The sequence below is a fragment of the Vicugna pacos genome, chromosome 9 (genome assembly GCF_048564905.1).
Source record: "Vicugna pacos chromosome 9, VicPac4, whole genome shotgun sequence".
Lineage (NCBI taxonomy): Eukaryota > Metazoa > Chordata > Mammalia > Artiodactyla > Camelidae > Vicugna > Vicugna pacos.
This window is the reverse complement of record NC_132995.1, coordinates 32,608,907-32,630,865: the sequence shown is the minus strand read 5'-3', so window position 1 is coordinate 32,630,865 and position 21,959 is coordinate 32,608,907. Positions and strand designations below refer to the sequence as shown.

General features: G+C 50.9%; 1 protein-coding gene across 1 annotated transcript in view; it reads right to left on the bottom strand.

Moving 5' to 3' along the window:
* Positions 1-4,779: 4,779 nt before the first annotated feature.
* Positions 4,780-21,959, bottom strand: part of SLC12A3 (solute carrier family 12 member 3) — a 33,687-nt gene continuing 16,507 nt past the window's right edge. The window contains exons 19-26 of the mRNA XM_031680605.2: positions 20,334-20,416; positions 19,032-19,109; positions 18,277-18,378; positions 17,263-17,374; positions 14,850-14,936; positions 11,532-11,667; positions 10,090-10,157; positions 4,780-5,567 (exon numbers count right to left, since the gene is read on the bottom strand). Of these exons, the coding sequence (XP_031536465.2) occupies positions 5,426-5,567; positions 10,090-10,157; positions 11,532-11,667; positions 14,850-14,936; positions 17,263-17,374; positions 18,277-18,378; positions 19,032-19,109; positions 20,334-20,416 (808 nt within the window). The 3' untranslated portion in view covers positions 4,780-5,425. The remainder of the gene's footprint in view (positions 5,568-10,089; positions 10,158-11,531; positions 11,668-14,849; positions 14,937-17,262; positions 17,375-18,276; positions 18,379-19,031; positions 19,110-20,333; positions 20,417-21,959) is intronic.

Below are 21,959 nucleotides of genomic sequence, written 5' to 3'. Positions count from 1 at the left end.
TCTAGAACTTTTGTCCATCAACCCTCCAAAACACAAAATTTTTCTTAGTTTCAAAATTCCTTAGAAAGAGAAAAACAACAAAAAAACAAGAAGGTGCACCAGAAATTGATACATAGTAACTGACTATATATACTTCAATTAAAAAAAAAGAAGAAGTTCAAGTTCAATTGAGTCCCTTAAACTGGCTCCCAGGGCAGAGGGCAGGTCAGCCCTGCACCGAGGGGCCTCCGAGAACCATCCCGTTTCAGCTGAATCTGCACGTCCAGGCCGAATACAAGATGTCTGTCTGCAGTACTTGGGGTTCCAGGGTCTGCTCAGCCCTTTTCCCTCTCCGCCCCAAATGAAAAACAATACAACAACTGAGGTGGGAAGCCCCATTAAAAAAGACAGGCAGGGCCAATACTCTCCTGCCAGCACCATCTGGTTACCTGGCCCAGCAGCTCTTTCTCACTTTTTGCCTCTGAAATGGCTTGCTTCTAGGAAAGTGGAACTTACCCCTAAAATTCTATTGGTTGCCTGAGCTAACTCCTGATTGGTCCATTTGTAGTACTTTATTTGCACAGAGCTCACTCCTGACTGTTTATTTCTCTCCCTCCTGATTGGTCCATTTCTACAAAGCTTGTTCCTAATTAGTCAACTTTTGTTATACTTTATTTGCATATGATGTTGCAAAGTGTAAACTGGCAACCTATAAAGGCCTGTGTAAACCTAAAGACCGGGTCCAGAGCTTGGAGTGTTAACTCTGCTGGGCCTGCTGGCATAATAAACCTGAGTTCTCCAACTCTCTGAGTGCTGTTTGGTCTCTTGTCTGGATCCAGGTTGCTGTCACAACTAAGCTGTAACAATGAGGTGTAACACTGAGCTGTAACACATTTTTCTGCAACACAACTAGTGCAATATAAAAGATGAGCTTCTTGGTGCTCCAGGCACCCAAGGGGTCCCACAGAGACTTGGGGGGTGGGCCACTGCAGGTATCTTTGCTCTCTGCAAAGCCCTTAGGAGACACCCCCACAGCTTAGAAAAATAGATGTATCTAGGTGAGCATTTCCATCTCCCAGCTCTGTGACTCCCAAATCTACTTATGGTCTCTGTTCTCCGAGTATCAGGCTAATGGTGGCTGCCTGAGCCCTTCCTGAGCTCCAGGACCTTGATTCTGACCACTGGGATGTCGTCGTAGTTAAAGTGTCCAAAACCAAACCCACCTACTTGCTCTTTTCCTCCAGCAGAAAGCCCGTTACCTTGCTCTCCATTTTGTATGGCTTGTTTATTCTTACAGCTGCCCAGGCTCAACTTCTGGGGCGCTGTTTCTATACAAACATACATCCAGACAATTCGCACTTCTGGAAGATACTATTTCTTCCTCCTCTTTGCCATGCCCTGTGCCACGCTTAGAGCCTTCAGACTTGCTGATTGGCTTTGCAAACTTGCACTGCCTCCTCTCTGGGTGCCCTGCCTTTTCTCCTCCAGCCTCCTCCATCTCCTGTATGGCTAAGCTTCCTAAGGCTCAGATTGCCCCTTCACCTTCAGTGGCTCCCCAGTGCTTCTGAGTCAGTTATGAGCTCGTCAGCCTCACAGGTGGGGTCTCGCACATTATGACTTCCTCAGTCTTATTCTTCCCCCATTCGTAATCCTCAGACACCAGGAAAACTGGTTTATTTCTTGTTCTCCAAACACACCTAGTAAGCTGTCCTTACTCTGGTCCTTGCTCAAGCCATCCAGCCACCTGGGACACCTTCTCCCAACCTCAGCCCTCGTGTCTGTCTGTAGAATCCTACCAATCCTCCAAACCTATATTTCAAATATCATTTTCTCTATCATTTTCTTAATTCCATTAGTGTTTGCTCCTGTTTGCATCCTTGGAGTGTTTCGTGCTGTAACTCTCCTGTGCGCTGGAATGAAAAACACTTGTCCTTTCTCGCCACTGTCTTTCATCCATATGACATTCTGCAGTTTGGCCTCCTGGCTGGGTGGTTCTACTTAACACTCTGCCATGTGGTATTTTTAGAGACCGGATGTGTTGTGGCTTCTGTTCAGGAAGGGGTGTTCATGTTCTACGTGTGCTTTCGGTCATAAGGTTAACCCTCACTTCAAGCAGGGAATTACCAGTGAAGCTGGTGACTGGGTTTTCCTGGGCCCTGTTTCTGTGAACACTTTTGAAGTGGGCAGCCTTTTTTTGCTGTTGTTTTTCTGATATCCTGGGCTATACACAGCTACAAGTGAAACCTGGCTGCTTTGCATGTGCTTGGGGGCCTCTCAGCCAGCTGGTTCTTCTGGAACATTCCAGCAGGTCTCATGCCTGTGAAACCCACCTCTCCCTCCCAGCCACACAAGAGAGGCCAGGCAGGTGTGTAAAAGGGAATTCAGTCCAAACGGGGCTCTCCATGCTCCCATGAGACCCACTGCTCTCTGCCTGGCAGGTGGAGCCCAGAGGGCCTATTTGGTGGAAAATGGGCGCTACTGTACTTACTTCAAAGCCATGACAAGTCTGGGCAGGAACTGAAAGAGGATATGAAATCTGGAGGCTGAAATGTCAAGGGGAAAATTAGGGCTATCTGGGCAGTGGATCCTGGGGGAGATAAGTGACACGTCCCTTCTGCGGTGGCTGGTGTGGCTGCTGGCTGGGGTTGGGCCCCAGCCCTGATGACCCACCTCTCTGTGGTTTTCCATGCACAATGCAAGGGTGGACTCCTCATTAACAAGGAGCATTCTATCATCCAAAGGCAGAGAGAGATGCACACACTGAGGACCGAAATCTCTTACCGTCCCAGTGTCCAGTAGGCCCAGCGATGACTTAGAGGGCCTTCAGAGGCCCCGTGCACACAGTAGGGCAGCAGCAAGTGCTGGGCCCAGGGTGGGGGGTGGTGACGGGAGCATGTGTTCTCCAATCCACTCCCCCAGCTTCCACAGCTTTGACTCACCACATGTGGGCTGGACCACAGTCATCAGCAGGCCAGCTGGCTGGTGACACCCGTTCTGGTCCAGTTCTCTCATGTCACAGACTGAGGCTCAGAGGAGTTAAGGGGCATATCCGGGCTCACAAGCCAATTTTGGGGGCAGAGACAAACTCAAATCCAGATCCCTTGGTGGCCACACTGCAGCTCTTTCCACTCACCCTCTCCACCTCTTGGTTTGAGGCCAGATTGAAAATCCTGGGAGACTTTCAAAAACGACTGAAGAAAATGGGTTCCCTTTGAGTCTACAAACACATGCGAAGGAAACTAAGTGGCTCCTATAAACATCTGTGTGGAATCAGGCAGTATGACCTACAGAACCAGTGGAAGCTCAGAGAAAAGTTCAATCCAGAGTTGCAAAAACAATAGTTAATTTTTTTCAAAACACTCAGCAGAGTTGAAAAACAGTGTGTTCCAAAACAATAAATTCTGTTGACTGAGTAAATGTATTTTTAATTCATTGCATTGCTTTTGACTTCTCTATTAACTCAAGGCTTTTTTTTTTTTAGACAAAGCTATCATCATTGTTCAAAATTTGGTTTCCAACATAGTGAAAAAAAATTGTTTAAATTCCTGAAGCCAAAGCATTCTCTGTTCTTGGCTTAGTGTTTCCCTGAGGTCAGAAGAGTGAGCACCCATTCGCCAGGAAATGGTTTTCCGTATAGTTTTAGAAAGGCAAGCATTCCCTGATGGAGGCTTTGCCTTATCTGGAGTTGGGGTTGATCCAGGTCCAGTGATTGGCTCAGAGGCAGCCCCCCTCTCCAACCTTCAGGAGCTCAGTCAGGCACTTGGTCTTTCTCAGCAAGATCTGACATGGTAACAAAATAGTGGGGCTTATAACAGCCTGGGAGCCTAGGGCCTGGAATGAATGCTGAAGTCCTTTGAATCCCAACCCCAAGAAAGAGCCTTTTGCCTTTATGACTAAGTGGGTGCTTCAGTGCGCTTGGAGGGGGCCAACCAGACCCAGCGATTCCTTGGCCACCCAAGTGCTAATGGAAGAAGGCCCAGCCAGTTGAATCCCCAGCAACTCATCTTTCTACTGCTTGGGTTTGTCTAAGGCTGAAATGCCCTTTCAGAGAGCCACGCCCACTGGCTTTGGACATCTCTTAATGCACATCTCCCACATCCCAGGTGGTTTGTGCAAATACTCTGGGGGGGGGGAGGGGTTCCATCCATAGTAACCTGAATACCCTTACTTGAGCAAGGTTCACCTCCCCCAGGTTCTCTCACCTCTGACCCCCATCTTACATCCCTCTACTGCAGCCCCCTCTGCCACTTGCTCCATTTCCATCTCTTACTGGTGGTTCCTCCTCCCCTATCCTTCCACCCAGCCCTGGGGTGAGTTTGGACCTTTCTGATTCTTTGCCCAATCTTGCCATCTGTACATCCATCTCTCTGCTTTCTCATCCCTGACCCACCAAACCTGCATCCTTAACCAGACCTCCATCCTCCATCCCCATCCAAGCCTGGAATTTAACACCCTTCCACAAGACTTCCTAAACTTTGCCCCTCCTTTGAAGTTCTTTCTTGACACACCTGCCATCTAAACCCCTCCTTAAGGTGTTTCGTAAGTTCCCTTTCCTTCCCTGTGGGATGAGCTGGGGAAATGGCTGTGATGCCCAACATGGCCTTTCCACAAATTAGATGGGCCCCCTGTTGTGTAGAAAAACACAGGGCACAGAAGAAAGTCTAAGCCATGTTTTTCATGTAGTGGTTCACCACCCATTAGTGGGTCCCAAACTCATTTTAGTGAATTGCAACCAACATTAAAAGGAGAAAAAGAACCAGAATAGAAAACACCAGAGTGTGTCGTTCATAGTAGGAATGAGGCTTGCTCTGTGACACTTCAGTTTCACTGTGTTCATTTCAAGTCTCAGAGTAGAATAGATTTTACTGTGGGTTGCAGCAGCCCAAAGTTTAAAAGTCCCTGGTCTACTAAAGAACCAACCAAAACACTGAAGACATGTTATTGAAACTGAAGGAAGTGAGAGGTGGTTAAAGAAATTTGCATTATTATGGATGCTCAATGAGCCCTGTGTTCCTCCTGTAAGGGCTGCAGGTGGGGCACCCATTCTCCTGAACTTAGAGGGGGAGACATGGTTGGGGGTGCTCTCAGGAAAGGTGGGCAGAAACTGCCAAGATTCACCAGCACTCTGACTCAAATTTGTACACAAATCAAAGACTGAAATCTTAATGTGTTGTAATCAAGAGCAAAAGAAAATGTAAAAGGAACATGGATCCACCAGGGGGTTTTCTAGAGAACTCCATCTGCAACTTCTCCAGCCCATAAAAGCAAAGCCCAGAGGACGTGTCCCATGGCAGTGGGGTCCAGCCGAAGTTTGGAAATCAACCAGCTTCTTCAGTCAGCTCATCAGATGTTACGGCTTAAAGCGCAACAGGGCACACGCCCTGTCCCTGTGGACAGGTGGACGCCCCATGCATCCGGCTTTGGGAAGATGTGGCCAAGCCTAGAGTTACTGGCAGTAAAAGGTGAGCACGTTTTCTTGGTTTCCTCGGATCAGGACGACTGGGGGTCTGAGGTCCTGGGACAGCGTCTCCAGCCAGGCCATGTAGAGCGAGCTCGGGCACTCCCCCTTCCTCCCAACGGGCAAGGTGCTGTGGGGCAGGAGGAAGCCGCAGATGGGAAATTACCAAGGGGCCTTCCCCACACAGCCCAGCTCATGGTGTGCTTTCTGAACAGCATCTCCTTTACTAACGCCTTCAGACCTCCTCCTTCCCAGCCACCCTAAGAATGACCAGCTGCCTCCTTAAAAGCATGACTTAAAATGTACCTTCAGCCACAAATCATTTCTGAACAAAGCCATGGCCTGTAAGGCCCCCATGATCTGGTCCCCACCAGCCTCCACAACTCACCTCCTGCCACCCTCACACCCCTACAGCCACAGGAGCTTCCTTTCCACTCTTGAAAAAAAGAGCAAGCTTGCTCCTGCCCCAGGGACTTGGCATGTGATGTCCTTCCCACCCAGAAGGCAGTGCCCCCAGCTCTTCACCTGATTGGCTCCTTCAGTCCCTCCAGTCTTGGCTCCAGTGCACCTCCTTCTCTGATCACCCTCTTCAATCCCATCTTCCCATTTCTATCACATCACCCTGTTTCACTGTCTTCATAGCACTTCACCCTCTCAAATCCTCTTTTCATTTATTTGTTTGTGGTCTGTCTCTCCCACTGGAATGTATATTCACTCACACACAGACTGAGTCTGTCTTATTTACCACCCTGTCTCCGTGCCTAGAACACAGTCTGACACAGCGAGGTCATATCATCCCATCAGGCCACTCGGATCATGCCAGCCTTGCCCCCTCCAGCCACACAACTGCCTGAGCCACAGCCTGGTGTGTTCATGCATTTCAGCTATGTCCTGGTCCTGCCCCTGGCCCTGTTTGTAAGGCCCCAGGGGCAGGACTCCTCTGTCGCCTGGGGAGGGCCTCTTGTCCAGACTGCAGTGCTTTGCAAATAACAACCTGTTCTGGGAATGCTGTTCAGCCACATTTTCATGGCTATTTAGGGAAGTGATCGGGAAGTGATTTTTCCACCATCTTGAGACTCCCGAGATGTGCAGTGATGACCGCAGCTGCCCAGTTCTTGGCTCTTGGAGAAGGTAGGCCCATCGCACAGAACCAGCTGTCATTACACGAAGCTGGGGCACCAGCACCTTATGTGGGACTGCGCTTTGTTTTCCCAAGTACATCCACAGGTAGTATTTCATCTGGCCATCAACGTCCCCACCCCTGGGGAAAAGCTGAGGGCATTGGGCAGAAAGGAAGATGCTGTGCGATGCTGGGCTTCAGAGCCCAGCTCTGGTGTCAGAGAAGCTGTAGGAGTCGTGGCTTGGCCACCTCTTCAGCTGTGTGGCTTTGACAAATGGCTCCCTACCCCTGAGTCTCGGTTTCCTCTTCCCCAAGGTGAGGACACACATACCTCCCTCACAGATGCCTGTGAGCCCTAAAGACCCACGAAGGGTCCGCATGACGCCAGGACAGAGCAAGCACTACATTTCGGAGGCAGTACCATCATCACCTGTTACTATCTGCCAGCACGGGATGACCAAGTCAGTGAGTGGCAGAGCCAGGACTTGACCTGAGGTCCCGGGATCTTTCTACCCCAGTGGCCCCTGCTCACCGCACCCCAACCTCTGCTGAGAAGGTGACTCAAGGTCATCCGTAAACAGCGGTCTCTTATTTAAAATTCCATCCTCGAAGCTTCACTTGAAACCACCACTATCTGCCCTTCAAAAGCAAGGTCCCCAAGATTTGGGGAGGCTGATAGGAACAAGGACATACCATTAAGCTAGTGTCACCTTGGTTGGGCTGTGTTTGTGTTTGTCTGGTGCCTTAACAGGGAAAAAGGAAGTAGGAATATTGAAACCAAACTTACCTGACGTAACAGTTACACCAAAGGCTGACAACGCCCTCTGGGAATTACTACATCATATTCAGGGACTGAATTCAGAAACTTCAAAGGCCACGAGGGGACTGGCAGCTGTGTTATCAGAGGCAAGGAACACCCATGGCTACTGCTGTGGCCTTTCAAACCCCAGCGTGAAGTTCCCTCCCTGAATGAGCCCGTCCAACTGTCCAAAAACAGACTCCCTGTCACTCCCCCAACACCAGTCAATGACGCTCTCTATTCCTGCTCACAGGATGTGTGTGCTTCAAGCTACTAATCTTCAGAAATAAAGCTGCTCAGAACAAAGGAGCTTTTTGTTTGGAATTACATCTCTTAGCCACACAAAAAAGGGCAGCCTTGGATCTAACCTAGATGTGGAAAGATAACTGTGCTTCAGAGCCGGCATCTCAGGCTTCAAAACTCAGTCCCCACTAGCAGCTGTGAGATCCTGGCAGGTTGCCGAACTTCCTGGAGCCTCAGTTTCCTCATCTCCAAAGTGTGTGTGTATGGGTGGGGATGGGGGTAAAACAGAACCACTTCATAAAGTTTTGAAAATTAATAGGGCCCAATGCCTTGAGTGTCAATCAATAAAACGCAGTGTTGATTATCATTATTTTGATGATGACTGTTTGGCTTTAAGGAGGGAGTCTTTATAGAAAAAAGGTTTATAGATCCAAATGTTAGGCCACAGATTGGTTGTTAGTGTGGTCAAAGGTTGCTGGGCTGGTTACAAGGCTGGTTTATCAGCTGTGTAGTTTAAGCTGAGCTCAAACATGGGTATCAGATAAACTGCTGATTAGCAGACAGCAAACAAGCCAGTTGGCCTCAAATCTGCTTTAGAAAATGCTCCAAGTATGCTCTCCCAAATGCTGAAATGTGATTTTTGTGATTTCACCAAGGTTGGGAAAATTTTTTCTTCCTTCCAATTTCTGGGGAATGCAGGTTCTTGAGCCTCACCCCAGACCCTGATCTGGAAGGAACTGAGGAATTTGACATTTACCACAGTCCCCTGATGAAGGTAACCCTCTGACTGAACTTTGGCTCGTCTCAGGGCTGAAGATCAGCAATGCAAAGATACAGCTGCTCTGCCTTCCCAGTGGAGCTGGCTGGACAGCTGGGCCCCTTTGGGCACCAGCTGTAGCTGCCGCCACCAGGTGGGACGCTATGCACAGGCGTCTCCTCTAAGGTGACCGGACTCCAGATTATTTGTATCAGAGAACTCCACAAAGGCTGGTGGGTGGGGCATTGGTTTCCCCTATGAGGTCCAGGGGTTGGGGGAGTGGGGGAGGTGCCAGCAGGTGGTCACCTCCCAGGATGAAATTCCTCATCTTGTGGCTTGAGAGACTCATTTTAGTGGCAAATAAATTTAGAATCATAGCATGTTAGAGTGCTGGAGAATCTTGGAAATAATTTAGTTTAACTCTTCTCTGTAATCAGGGAAACCAAGGCTCAGAGAAGGAGGGTTACCTGGCAAAGGTCACACAGTGGGCTAATGGCAGAGACAAAATGCAAACCTGTTTCTCTGAACAGAAGTGGCACTCCCACCCCCTGCCCCAGCTGGAACACACCAGGTGCCACACCCAGGGAAAGTCGGGAGCCATCCATCTTGCCCCGACCCAGTCCGCACCCAAGCTAACCTGGCCCCAGGAACATTCTCTGCAAGATGCTGGCCAGAGGCTTAGAGATAAACCTGCTTTTCTTATATCACAGTCCCCACATCAAAGGAAACATGACACACTTTTTTTGCACACAAAAAATCATCTCCATAAAACTCCCAGGAAGCATGCATTCAGGCAGAGCCAGCTTCGTTCTGTTGCCATACCACCTGCGCGCTCAGCCCCACACTGAGGAGGGGCCCTGGCTGGGTTTAACGCTCTGCTGTCACTATCTTGACATTCTTTTTTTTTCCCCTTTTCTTTTCTTTCCCTTCTTGACATTCCTAATCATTTTTGAACAAGGGGCCCCACATTTTCACTATGCTCCATCCCGGTTTCAGGATACAAACAGGTTCTACCGGCTTCTCAGCCACCTGCGGTCCAGTGGAATCCGCAGGTGACTTGCTCCAGGAAATGTCAGTTACTCCTCTTGGCAAAAGCCCCCATGTTCCCTCTGAACCAGGCCTCTCAGGTGGCCTGGCTGACCATGTTCTGTCTCCTGGCCTCAGAGAGAGCAGGGCCACTGTGAGACTCTGTGCCACTGTCAGTTTTCACCTCATCTTCCACTTACTCAGCCTCGGCCAATACCCACCAGTGGCAGCTCCTAACCAGACACAGGCGGCAGCAACGGAAGCCCGAGGGTCTGACAGGCACGGAGCCTGGAACAGCCGGGGCGGGGCGGGCCTCTGCTTCCACTGCCCAGACCTGGCACCAACATCAATGGGGATGGCCGATGGGCAAAGAGGGCTGGTGATTCCCAAACAACTAGGAATTGATTTTCTTCTGGAATGAGCTCAGTTCCCTTTGCCAAGCCAAGTTTGGCAGGAAAAAGCAGCAGATAAGGGAAAAGCAGTGGTGAGGGGCGTCCGTGAGGCCTGGGACACAGGGGGCCCTAGATCCCCGCCAGCTGGCATGCAGGAGAGGGGCAGACACAGCCCCGGCCACGTGCTGAGATGCCACCTGGGCTGCGCTTATGGAAGCTTTGGGCCCTTCATTCTCACAGAGAAAAGCTCGGGGCTTTAGAGCTGACACCCTTGGCCTCGTCGACAGGCTTCTCCTCCCGCAGGGCACTACTTACATGATGACCAGAGCGGCGTCTCGGGAGTAATCCAGCAGAATCTCGTTCAGCCTCACCTGCCGAAGGGACTGGGCGAGGAAAAGCCACGTGGTCACTGCCCACATCCTCAGAGCAGTCCCCACCAAGCCCAAGGGCCTCTTTGAACATCTCATATTGGTGTGTTGGGTGTGTGGATAGATCCCCCTAAATGACTACAGACTCTCCCACCTCTGATAAGATTGCTAAGTGCCAAGCTCACCCCCTGGAGAAGCCTCCCCTGGGTGTTTCCCTTTGGACCTTATCACTGTGACCGGCGGGATGGTGTGGGGAGGGGGCACCTCCTGGGGTGTCGGGGGAGCTGGGTTCCAATCTCCACCCTGAGAGTTCCCAGCAGAGAGAACCTGAGTAGGCATCTCGCTCCCTGAGCTCCACTGTCCTCATCTGTGAAATGGGTACAATGATACCTCTCCTGGGGGAACGTGGGGTGGCCGGAGTGAGATAATCTATGCAAAAGCATCAAGCAGAGGGGAAGGCACTTGATAAGGTGGATCACTCCACCTCCCTCAACACAGTAGGCAAGAGCTATGGACACGACACTTTACTCAGCATTTTCCAAGGAGATGAGCTAATTTGTTCAGAAATGATTGACATTCAGGGTCTGAAGGTGGATGAATACTCCATCTGAGAGAAAGGAAAACTGACGGGAAGTGAGATCACCTAGATTAGAGAGTCCTGAGCTCACGCTGTCAACATTTTGGGTGGAATAAATCTTCATTGTGGGAACTGGCCTGTGAGGTATAGGATGTTTAGCAGCAAGACGAGCCTCAACTTGCTAAGTGACAGCAATCCCACCCCTCAGTGGTGACAACCAAAAATGTCTCCAGAAGTTGCTAAATGTCCTCTGAGGGGCTACACTGCTGCCCAGGGGAGAACCACTGACCCGGAGCACACAGGTCCCCAGGCCCCACCTTAAAATGGCCATGGCAGCCCCCACTCTCCTTTAGCCCTCCTTAGGGTCCTAAAGATGCCATCTGGGAAGGGGGTAGGGTCTACAGCTAAGGGGAGAAGGGAGAAGGTCAGCCAGCTTTGTTGGCCCACGGGACAAACTCTACCTTGACCTTCACCACTTGCCTTATGAATCCCTTCCTGCAGGCATGGAGGAACAGAGGAGGAGAGGGAGGACTCCAGGCAGTCCACCGCCACGGCCAGGGGTGACTCAGTGGGCAGGGGGACCAGGCTCCCAAACCAAGGATGGCTCTGAGATCAACCACTGGGTCACTCGTCAGCCCGAGCATCTATGGCTTGAGGATACATCAGAGGCTTGGGGTGGGGGTGGGGCGAGTAGAATTTAGGGTCAAGGGGAGGGGGTTAAGGAAGCTCAGGATAGATGGGGCCCAGGCCTTGACCCAGGGGACCACCTTGACCCGTACCCCAACCCAGCAAGGCCCTTTTCTCTCCCGCACCTTGATTCGATTCTTGTTAATCTCCTCATCTGAGATCTTCCAGGGGCAGTCCTGCCTCATCTCGGTGACAGTGGCCTCATCCTTGAAGCCATCATTCAGGCGGAAGGGCGCAATCATGTCCTCAAACCGCTTGGTGCTGGAGACAGAGAGAGCGGGTGGGACCACATGGCACTTCCAGGAGAACCAGGTCCTCGGGGAAGACGGAAGTGGGAGCCACAGGGACGTATTTCAGGCTGAAACCCTTTCTGATGCTGCTGTTTACATCAGCGCAGCTTCCATGTTGAATGTGGCACTGACAGTTAAGTCTGACTTTCAACAAAACTTCACAGGTTGTCCACAGCAATCAACTTGGGATCTACCTCCACCCACCTGGCCGTCCCCCAGGTATTTACTGAGCACAATCCTGTGCCAGGCTCTGTGCTACACAACAGTGTACAAACCAGAAGACGTCCCCCATCCTCACAGAGTTCACAGTCTGCCGGACAACAAATAAGCAAATAAATACAGATCAAAAGTATTATGTAAAGGGAGGGTATAGCTCAGTCCTAGAGACATGCTTAGCATGCACGAGGTCCTGGGTTCAATCCCCAGTGCTGCCATTAAATAAATAAATAAGTAAGCAAACAAAACAAACCTAATTACTTCCCACCCCCCAAAATAAAGGAAGAATCTAGACTAGACTGTAAAAAAAATAAATGAATGAATAAATAAATACATAAAAAAGAAAGTATTATGAAGATACAAACTAAGTACTGGAATGGTGAATAATGGGCAGGGAAGGCCTCCCTGGACCCAAAGGAAGCCCATCCTTCCAAAGCCAGCTATGCACAAGGCAGTGGGTGCTAGAGCAAACAAAACTGAAGGTGCAAAGGCCCTGAGGCAGAAGAACGTTTGGATTGTTGAGGAGCAGCAAAGGAGCCTATGCAGGCAGAGAAAGGAGGGTGCAAGGGAGAGTGGAGGAGGCGAGGACAGACAGGTAAGGCCTTTGTGATATGCCCTGAGCAAGACAGGAACCTGTTGGAGGGGTTTCTGTGTGATCTGACTTACATTAGTAAAGATAGAAATTTGGACTGGTCAGCATTCAGATGAAGCCATCTGAAGCCATGTGGATAGATGAGCTCACTTGAGGACAGAGTAAAGAGCAGAGGGTCCAGGGCTGAATCCCAAGCAGGTGAATAGGTATAAGTCAGGTAAAGGAGGAAGAGCCAGTGAAGGAAACAAAGAAGGACCACTGAGGTAGGAGGAAACCAGGAAAGGGCAGTGTCTTGGAAGCCAAAAGAAGAACCGTTTCAAGAAGGATCACTGTGTCCAATGGAGCTGAGAGGCAGAGAAACATGAGGACAGAAGTGGGCTCTGCAGATCTGGTGCGGGGGTCATGGCCAACGCTGGTAAGAGTGATTTCAGTGGAGCAGTAAGCGGGGAGCTGGACTGGATTGAGCTGGAGGACGAGGGCTGAGGAGGCCACAGAGAGTACAGCATCACTTAGAGAAGGTTGGCTGTGCAAGGGAGGAGAGAAGTGGTCCAGGAGTGGAGGCAGATGTGGGGGCTAAGGAGGGGTTTAAAGGTAAGAGGAGTGGAATGGGGTCCGCATGTTGGCTCGTGCTGCCCTCTCTCTTGGAAGGTCTTCCCCCATCTCTGTTCATGGCCTTTCTCAAGGCTCTGCTCCTCCACCAACAGAAACGACCCTGTTCTCTTTTGCATTCTGGTCCATCTCTGCAGCATTTGATGGCTCCTAACATGCTCTCACCTGCATTTAAGCAGGGATAAACCCTGCAGGGCAGGGCTGCAATGTCTGCCCCTGATGCTCCAAGCACAGCCCCTAGTAAACAGTAGGAGTCAGTATCTCCATCACTATGAAATAACGCCTTTCTTTTTGATCTCCTTCGCTCTCCAGGTAATGGGAGATATGAGGGAGAAGTCAGGGCTAAAGAGGTCAGGAAGGACCTTACTTTACTGAGAAGACAGAGTCCTGGAAAACCTCATGTAGACAGATTTACATATAGCAATCTTATTGTAAATGTCTTCTTTTAAGAATACGAAATTGAATCACTAGGAAAGTAAATCACACCTTCTAGCCCCACAAATGAGCCCTGTGACAAATTCACACAGGGGTTTGCTTCAAGTCTGCTCACTTGCCATTGCATGGACAGGCAGGGGGAGTGGTTGCCCAGACCATTCAACATCTTCCTCCCTCCGAGCGCCAGTGTGTTAGTATAACATCAAGGGCTGCAGCTGCCATGCTTCTGCCTCAGGGCCTTTGCACTGTCCTTTCTGTTTGCTCTGGCACCGCTCAGCCCTGTGGAGGGGATGTGCCTCTGTCCTGGCCCCTGCAAAATGAGCTGCCCCCGAGCCATGTATTTCAGGGTGTATGATTCTGCCACTGCTGGCCATGGCCAACTAGATCAAAGGTAGCCAAGAAACAGGCCTTCCAGTGACCTTTAACTTGGTCTGGCGTGACTGGAGGAGCTGGGCCAGTCACAGTCCCTTTTCCAGGCACTTAAATTAGGCAATGCCTCGAGAAGGAAGGAGGCAGTTTGCAGCAGAGTTAGGACTTCAAGGAAAGGTCAAGACGCAGGGAGAGCTCAGAAGCCACCAACAGGCAGAAGCCACAAATCCGGCATTTACTGACCATTGACTCTGGGCTGGGTGCTGTGTTAAGGACGTTATATGGATTGCCTCTAAGACAGTGGTTCTCAGAAAGCCCGGACCAGCACTGGAGAGCTTGTTATCAATGCAGATTCTCAGGTCTTACCCTAGACCTACTGAATCAGGATCGTGGGAATAGGATCCCAAGCTGTGTTGACGCTGATGCTTGAGAACCACTGCTTTATGAAAGCACTCCAGGTTTGGAGGAAATTTAGAAAATCAACATAGGTAAAATCAGCCTTTCCTGAGTAGCAAGCAGTCAGGGCTTGTGAAGCATAAAGCCAGAGACTCCCTCAGCCCCCAGCTCTGTGGGCTGGGTGGGGGTTCCTGGCAGATGAAACACCGGCCTCTGCTCAAGAGGCAGAACAGCCACGATCTGCACCAGTAAGAGCCTCACAAACACTCAGTCTGTGCAAAGCATGAATGTCAACATTCATCGCCTCCAGCCCAGATGTGTTTCTGGCAAAGACCAGAGCTCTGATATGCAAAGGACCAGCAGGTGGGGCGAGGGACGAAACACAAGCAAAAATTAACAGCTGCAAACTCTTCCACTTTCTTTCCATGCTTAGGTGGGGGCAGGCAGGACAGGGCTCTTGCCGTTGACTCTTCAGAGAGGAAGGGCCGACCAGCAGAGGGGTCTGCAGGGCACAACCCCCAATACAGAAAACTCACTGCTCAGCCCGCGGCTTCTGGTTGATGTCAGGAAGGACATGAACTTCGTGGAATCCCAGCCGGAACTTGCTCAGCAGAGAAATGATTCTGGAAGATGGAGGGTTTTGTTTTTTTTTTAATGTATTTATTCATTCAATGAGTATTGAACATCTGCGGAGGAGACAGCAGCGAGCAAAACAAACCCTGCCCTCGAGGAGTTTAAATTCTAACCTGGGAGGGGAATAGACAATAAATGAATATTGATAGAGTAGGTCAGATGATGCTAAGTGACATGGGAAAAGAATTGTTCTAAGTGTCTGGTGGCCATCTCTGGACTAGGGCAACTCGCATTTTAATATCTGCGTACCTGCTGGGGACTTTGTTACAAAGCAGATTCTGATTCAGCTGGCGTTGGCTGGGTCCCGGGATTCTGCATTTCTAACAAGTTCCCAGGTGATGTGAGGCTGCAGGTTCACGGGCCACACTTTGAGAAGTAAGGGTCTAAGGGATGGGAGGGGAACTACAGGAAATTCCTCAGGGTGGCTGAGGAAACAGATAACACACATGAACTAAGTACATAATCAGGAGCAGCAAGCCAGACGGCCCAAAATGTGCATCCACAGGGAGGAGATGCCAACTGCAATTTGCGGCAGTCAGGGAAGGCTTCACAGTGGAGGTGGCAATCTGGCTGGATGGTGGATGGTGGGTAAGACTATGACAGGCCAAAGAGAGTGGACACGGGTGTCCACATTCGAATAACCCAAGGAGCCTTCTAAACAATACACTTGCCTCAGTCCTGGCCCACCCATTGCATCAGAATCCCTGGGAAGGACATGGCTTTAATGATGCCCCAGGACTAGTTGGTGGGGAGTGAGCTGGAGGAGACAAGCCTGAAGGACCAGGCTGGGGCCCAGCCATCAAGCCATTGCTGATCCCTGAACTTGGGAGTGGAATTAGGAAAGCAGAGCTGTAGGCAGATGTCTTGGTGTGCAGCATGGGGGTGGCAGGCCTGAGCAGGGCCTGGGCAGGAGGCAGTGCAGGCCTGGCCTAGGGTCACGAGGAAGGCAGAGGATGTGGCCCAGCCAAGAGTCAGCTGGGAGGCAAAGGAGATTTCACAACCTTTGCTTGAAAGGCATCCCGTGACCCTGCAGTGCCGTGGCCTTGAACTAAACTAAATCTGCTGGGCCCAGTTTTCAATCAGAGCTGAAACAGGAAGCTGAGAGGGCACAGCAGCCTTCACATGTGTTTACTGTTTGGAGAGCCCGGAGAAGCAGATGCTGCGTTCCCCAGGCAACACTGCCAGCATTGCTGAAAAGGGCCCTTCAGCGGGGCTGAGGACTATGAGATGGGATTGTTGGTCGCCCTTAAATCACGCAGGGGTTGACTCAAAAGGGGTCATTGGAATGTGGCTCTGGCCTAGGACTAGGGTGGCAAAGGCCACAGGGTCCTGTCACTGTGGTGTCATGGTGGGCACTATAGGCTGAGCAGGGTTTTCTCTCCAGCTAATTAATTGCATGATTAATCAATTATGGCAAGCTACCCACCCCATCCTTCCCAGTCCATCTGCACCCTCCAGTGGTCCTCCATCCTACGACCTTCAACCTCACTTGACCTTGCTCTGAAGCAGCAGGTGGCCCAAGTCTAGGCATACATGTGCCACCTGCCCGACTCTGGCCACCTCCACACCCATGTAACTGCCTTACTATTTACCTCCTTCTCAGCTTAAATCAGCGCACATTCTTACTTAGATACATCTTGAAAGGAACTGTCATATCACAGTTTAAACAGAAAACCAGCATCTCTTGCCAGAAAGATGTGACCAATAAAGCAAAATCGGTAGTAGGGGTGGCAGGTATAGATCTGTGGTAGAGCCCATGATTAGCATGCACGAGATCCTGGGTTCAAACCTCCATTAAAAAAAAAAAGTCAGTAAACCAATGTCACTAAATTCTGGTCGGATGCCAGGCCTGCCCTCTCTTGTTTAGGCAGTGAGATGAGCATAAGTTCCCAAACAGAGAATCAGCCACCGAATTGGAGTTAAAAGTCACTCCTGGTCACTAAAGCCACCTCTGGTCTCACCAGGGACAGCACCCCAAGCTTGGGGGGACATTGCCCTGAAGGTTTCTGAGTTCTATGTCATTTCTGAGAAGGAGGGCCCTTCTCTAGCCTTCATTTCACATAGGTTTCTCTCCTTGAGATGTGTGGTTTTGAGTTTTAACAGCCCTCCCTGTCATGACTGGGACGAGTGCACATGCATCTTATTCAAGGGGGACCGGGCACCAGAACAACTTCTGAAAAGGAGTTTCACCACTGCTGTGACCTGAGAGAGGTAAGCCCTAGGGCAGTGGAGGGGAGCGTGGGGGCAGGTGGGCACACTGGGGAAATGCTGGGATGGCTCTGGTCCCATGTGACCCGCCTTTGAGCTCCCACTTACGCCTTTCTCTCCTGGTCCATCCTGTTGATCTGGCCTCCCACGAACACGCGGATCTTGCATTTGCTCCATCTCTTCTTGCGACCGAGGAGATACGGGATGAGGAGGGTGAGGCCTGGCAAGGAGGGTCCCAGGAGTCAAGAGGAAAATGCTTTCAGGATACAGCCCTCCCTGGGTTCCCGCTCCACTCTGCCACTAGCAAATGCCTTCCCCTCTCTGGACCTCAGCTTACCCACCTCTATAATGAGTGTGCCGGACTAAACCAGAGTGACATAGGGGCTCTGTAGCCTGGGGTTTATTTGACCTGCATGATGCTTTTAAATAAGTGATCTGGTATTAAATGACTGGGGGACTTCACATAGAAATCTAGATTGCTGTCACTGCTCACTGTGTAACCCAAAAATGACTTCACCACTCTGTGCCTCAGTTTAATAACAGTTCCTACCTAGGGATTGCATTAGGTTAACCCATGTAAACACTTAAGGTCAAGCATATAGTAAGTGCTCAGTCTATAGTATCTCTATTAATAGGCTATATCTCACTGGAGCAGAACATTTTCAGTCTAGGACCCTATCCAGGTGGGAATGATAAGGCTGAGAGCCATAAGTTTTTTAAAAAAACTGGGAGAGGTGTTTTTCTTGAGGAGGTGAATGTCCTCCAGCTTTCCTGTGTACCAGCCCATCTCTCATTTACGTCCTGTGCCTGTGACCCTGAAAGCCTTTCCAGTGTGAAGGTTCCATCTCATGTTGACCTCAGATGCTCCTAAAAAGCCCCCCATTTTATAGTTGAAAAACAGGGGTACAGCCAGGCTCCCTTGAGCCCAGTGATGGGCCCGGGGTCCCCTATTCCCCTTTGCTGGGCTCTGAGGTCCCACTGGAGGCCTTGCTAAGAGTGATCAGGAAGGGCAACCAGAGAGCAGGGTCATGGAGGGAAGCTGGCGGGGGGGTGGGGGTGGGAGGTTGGGGTGGGGTGGGGTGGGGGTTTGGGAGGGTGGGGGAGCCAGTGGCGCTGGCTGACCTCCATCATCGAACAGCCAGTAGATGTCAATGGTCTTCTTGCCCTGCTCTGATTGGAAGATGGTGCTGGCCTGCTCCTCCCGCACCAGGGCCTCGGGATCCACTGCAGGAGCAGAGGGGCAGGTCACATCGGAGCAGAGCACATTTAAAAGCCTGAGTCTATCTGAAAACAGAATGAGCTGCCCTGGGAGGTGGGCTAACCGTCACCCTGGCTGTGCAAACAGTGGCTAGAAGCACCCTGCTGTGGGTGTGCATTGAGGGACTGGCCCGGAGCACCACCAACAGGCCCTCCTAATACTGAGACTCCCAGGACATGCAGTGATGACAGGCGCCCCTCCCCTGCTCCCAGCTTCTCTCTCCTGGGATTCTGGTTGGCACTGGGGGGTGAGGGCCATTCTTTTAAAAACTCCTCTGTGCTCCTCATAAATGCACCCAGCTCCTGCACTTCCAGAGCATTGCTGCCCCCCCGCCCCCTCTTTTGAGTATGGCCAGAAGGGCCTTGGAGAGGGTGAGACTTGGGCCCCAGCACCCACTGGGTAGGGTCCTATGATGCCTGGACACTGAATTCTCCAGCAAGGCTGGCAATCTTTATGCTGCCCCTCCCCCCACCCCACTCCCTGTTACCCAATCCCATGGGGCTCAGGCACCACTGTCACAAGCAAAAACCTCCTGCCTTTGACCAAGTTTCCCGTAGCCCACCACTAGCTGCCCCCCACGTTGAGAGCACCCTGAGCCTCCAAGTGGGGTGGGACTGACATGTGCCAGAGACAGATGACCTGACCCTGCCGGTGCTGGCTTCCTTGCCGTCCTCCGCTGGGTCAAATACAGGGTTAACTGCAAAAGAGGGCGGGCTTTGTTCCCTGGCTCTCCTGCCTGGGGCTCTTCCTGGGGGCCTCCCTTACCCTAGGGAGACAAATCCTGACTCCTCCGCTTCTGCTTCCACTGGTCTGGCCCCTGCCTATCTTCATGCTCCACCCCACCAGCTTCCTCTGCTGCTCAGACAGGCCACCCTCCTCCCCCAGTGGTGGGTGGGGTGGTGGGTGGTCCCTGAGCTGGGAGCACTCTTTCCCCAGCCCTCCCCTTCTAGCAGTCAGCCCCCTTCCTCAGAGAAGCCCTCCTGCCCACATGCCGCGTTGGCTTCCTCAGGATACCTCAGCTGTCACTGCCTGAAATGACTCTTGGGTCCACGCGTTTCCCCCCAGAATGTCAGCTCCCCATGGACAGACTGTTTTGTTCCCTGCTGCACTCACAGCACCTAGAACAGCCTCTGTCAGGAGTGTGGTTGCTGCTGTGTGAACTCTGGTTGCATAAATGTTTGTTGAACTGCTGCGGGGTGCCAGGTATGCCCTTGGCCCTCCATGACCCAGATGAACAAGACTGAGGCTTGCCTGCAGGGTCCATAGCTCTCCACTCCCTCTGCACAAGCCCCCTGTTTGTCTTCGTATATGTTATTTCTTTTGCACCTCTGAAAATTACTAATTCAGACACGTAAAACACATTCCTACTCAGTGCCCCAAACATGGTCTTGGAGACCAAAATGCCCAGTTTTCAAGGTTCTTCTGTGTGTGTTTTCATACTCCGGTGTCTTTTTTTTTTTTTTTTTTTGAGAGTTTCGTTTTATTCAGCTGAAGGACTCGAGCTGGGATGACAGCCTCTCAGATCGCTCTGAGGAACTACTCCTCTGGTGTCTTAATGTGGCCCTGTCTTGCCCCTCTTTTCCTTTTTCCTGTCTGTCTTTATCCCACCTGGTTACAAAAGCACTCGTGATTTGGGGAACTCTGAGTTCTAGTCCCAGTTGGCTCTCAGCTAGAAGCGGACTCGGCTTCAACAGGTCATGTCCCCTTTCTGGACCTCAGTTTCTCCCTTTAGAAATCTGATGAGTTCTACAGGATCATAAAAAGCTGACTTTCCAGGAGTCTGTGACCTTTTATTCCTTACTAATTTCCCCCCCTCTTTCATCCACAACTTAAAAAAGAACTGAAGAACTGGGTTCTAGAACTTGCTGGGATCCTGTTCTGATTTTGACAGGGGTGCCAAGAAGGTGGGCTGTGTACTCACTGTGCGCCTGCATCACCTTGGAGATGTTAAGCCCCTCACGCATCCTCATGACACACACACCATAGTTGAAATCAAAAGCATCACTGGGAAGAGAGGAGGTGGGGTCAGCCTCCTCCCAGGCCCAGCCCCGAGCCCCCAGCCCTAGGGGGGCCAGATGTCTAGAGTTGGCCCTGCCTCCCACCATAGCCTTCCTCCCCTCTGGACCTCAGTCTCCCCATCTGTCTAATGTGCAGGCAGAACTGGAGGGTCCCCCAAGACCTCTCTAGCTCTACAGTCTGTGGCACTAAGGATCCTAGTCCCGGTTCTGCCCCCAGCTAGAAGTGTGACCCTGAATTGGTCCCATCCCCTTTCTGGACCTCAGTTTCTCCATTTAGAAACCTGATAAATTCTACAGGACCATCAAAAGCTGACTTTCTGAGAGTCTGTGACCTTTTATTCCTTACTAATTTCCCCCTCTCTTCCATCCACGACTTTAAAAAAATGGGTTCTAGAGCTTCCTGGGATCCTGTTCTGATTTTGACAGGGGTGTTAAGAAGGTGGAGTGTAGATTTCCCCTGTACTTGGGGGAAACCGGGTCGGGCCAGACTTGGAGTCAGGCCCTGTCCTCCTGACCCATTTGGATAATCCTCACAGCTCTGCCAACAGAAGTAGGGATGGGAATTTTATCCCCACTGGACAGAAGCAAAACCTGAGTTTTAAGGAGTAACTTGCCCGTGATCACACATTAAGGAACTGGTTGGCTGGGATTAGAATTAAATAGCTGAGACTGGAAACCCTGAGGACAGGAATGCACACAGGAACGTCCTCGCTCATGAAGGCAGCGATAGGTTACCTCTGTGGAATGTCTAGAAGACTCTTTACTGCCTGGTTGACAAAAGAGCTCACCATTAGGGCTTGATCTAATAGGCTAAGCATTGCCCTCTCTGGGCTCATTAATTACACATCTCTGGCTCCAGCAATTTGGAGTTTTGGAAAGTTGAAGCTGGAGGGTTCTGGAGGGCAGGTATCCACCACCTCCTGTTGTAATTTTGCTGGAGGCAGCTGAGGTGCACTGCTCAGAGTCATACAGCTGAGTCACAGCAGACCAGGAAGCAAGTCCCGGGTCGCCAACACTCAGCCTCATGTTCTTTAAATGCTCTTGCACACTGCCTCTCTCTACTACATCAACTCAGAAAAGCAACTCAGGCAGGCATTCTCTGGAACTTGCCCAGCAAGAGCTGAAGGAGAAAGGGTTTGGAGTTAACCCTGAAATCCTCAGGTAGTTTATCTCTCAGTCCTATTCCCTAAGCATGTCACTTCCTTGGAGGCCTGGTTTCAATTCTGGCTCAGTTTTCACATAAAAACTCACAATTTCAATTTCCCTGAAAAACTGGAAGATCTGGCAACACTGTGCCCACATTTCTGCCTGGACACAACTGGCTGGAGCCAAGTAACGGCTGTTCTCTTTAGTTTGCCACAATCCCCCACTGCTCCCTAATGTCCCATTTGGCCCACTTCACTGTGTTACCTGCTTGCTCCCTGCCCATCTTGGTGTCTATGACTCATAGGTCAGAGTGGGGAACCCTTAGTCTGTCTGTCTCTTCCTCAGCTTTGGGCCAGTGGACTCAGCATCTTATAGTATTGCTT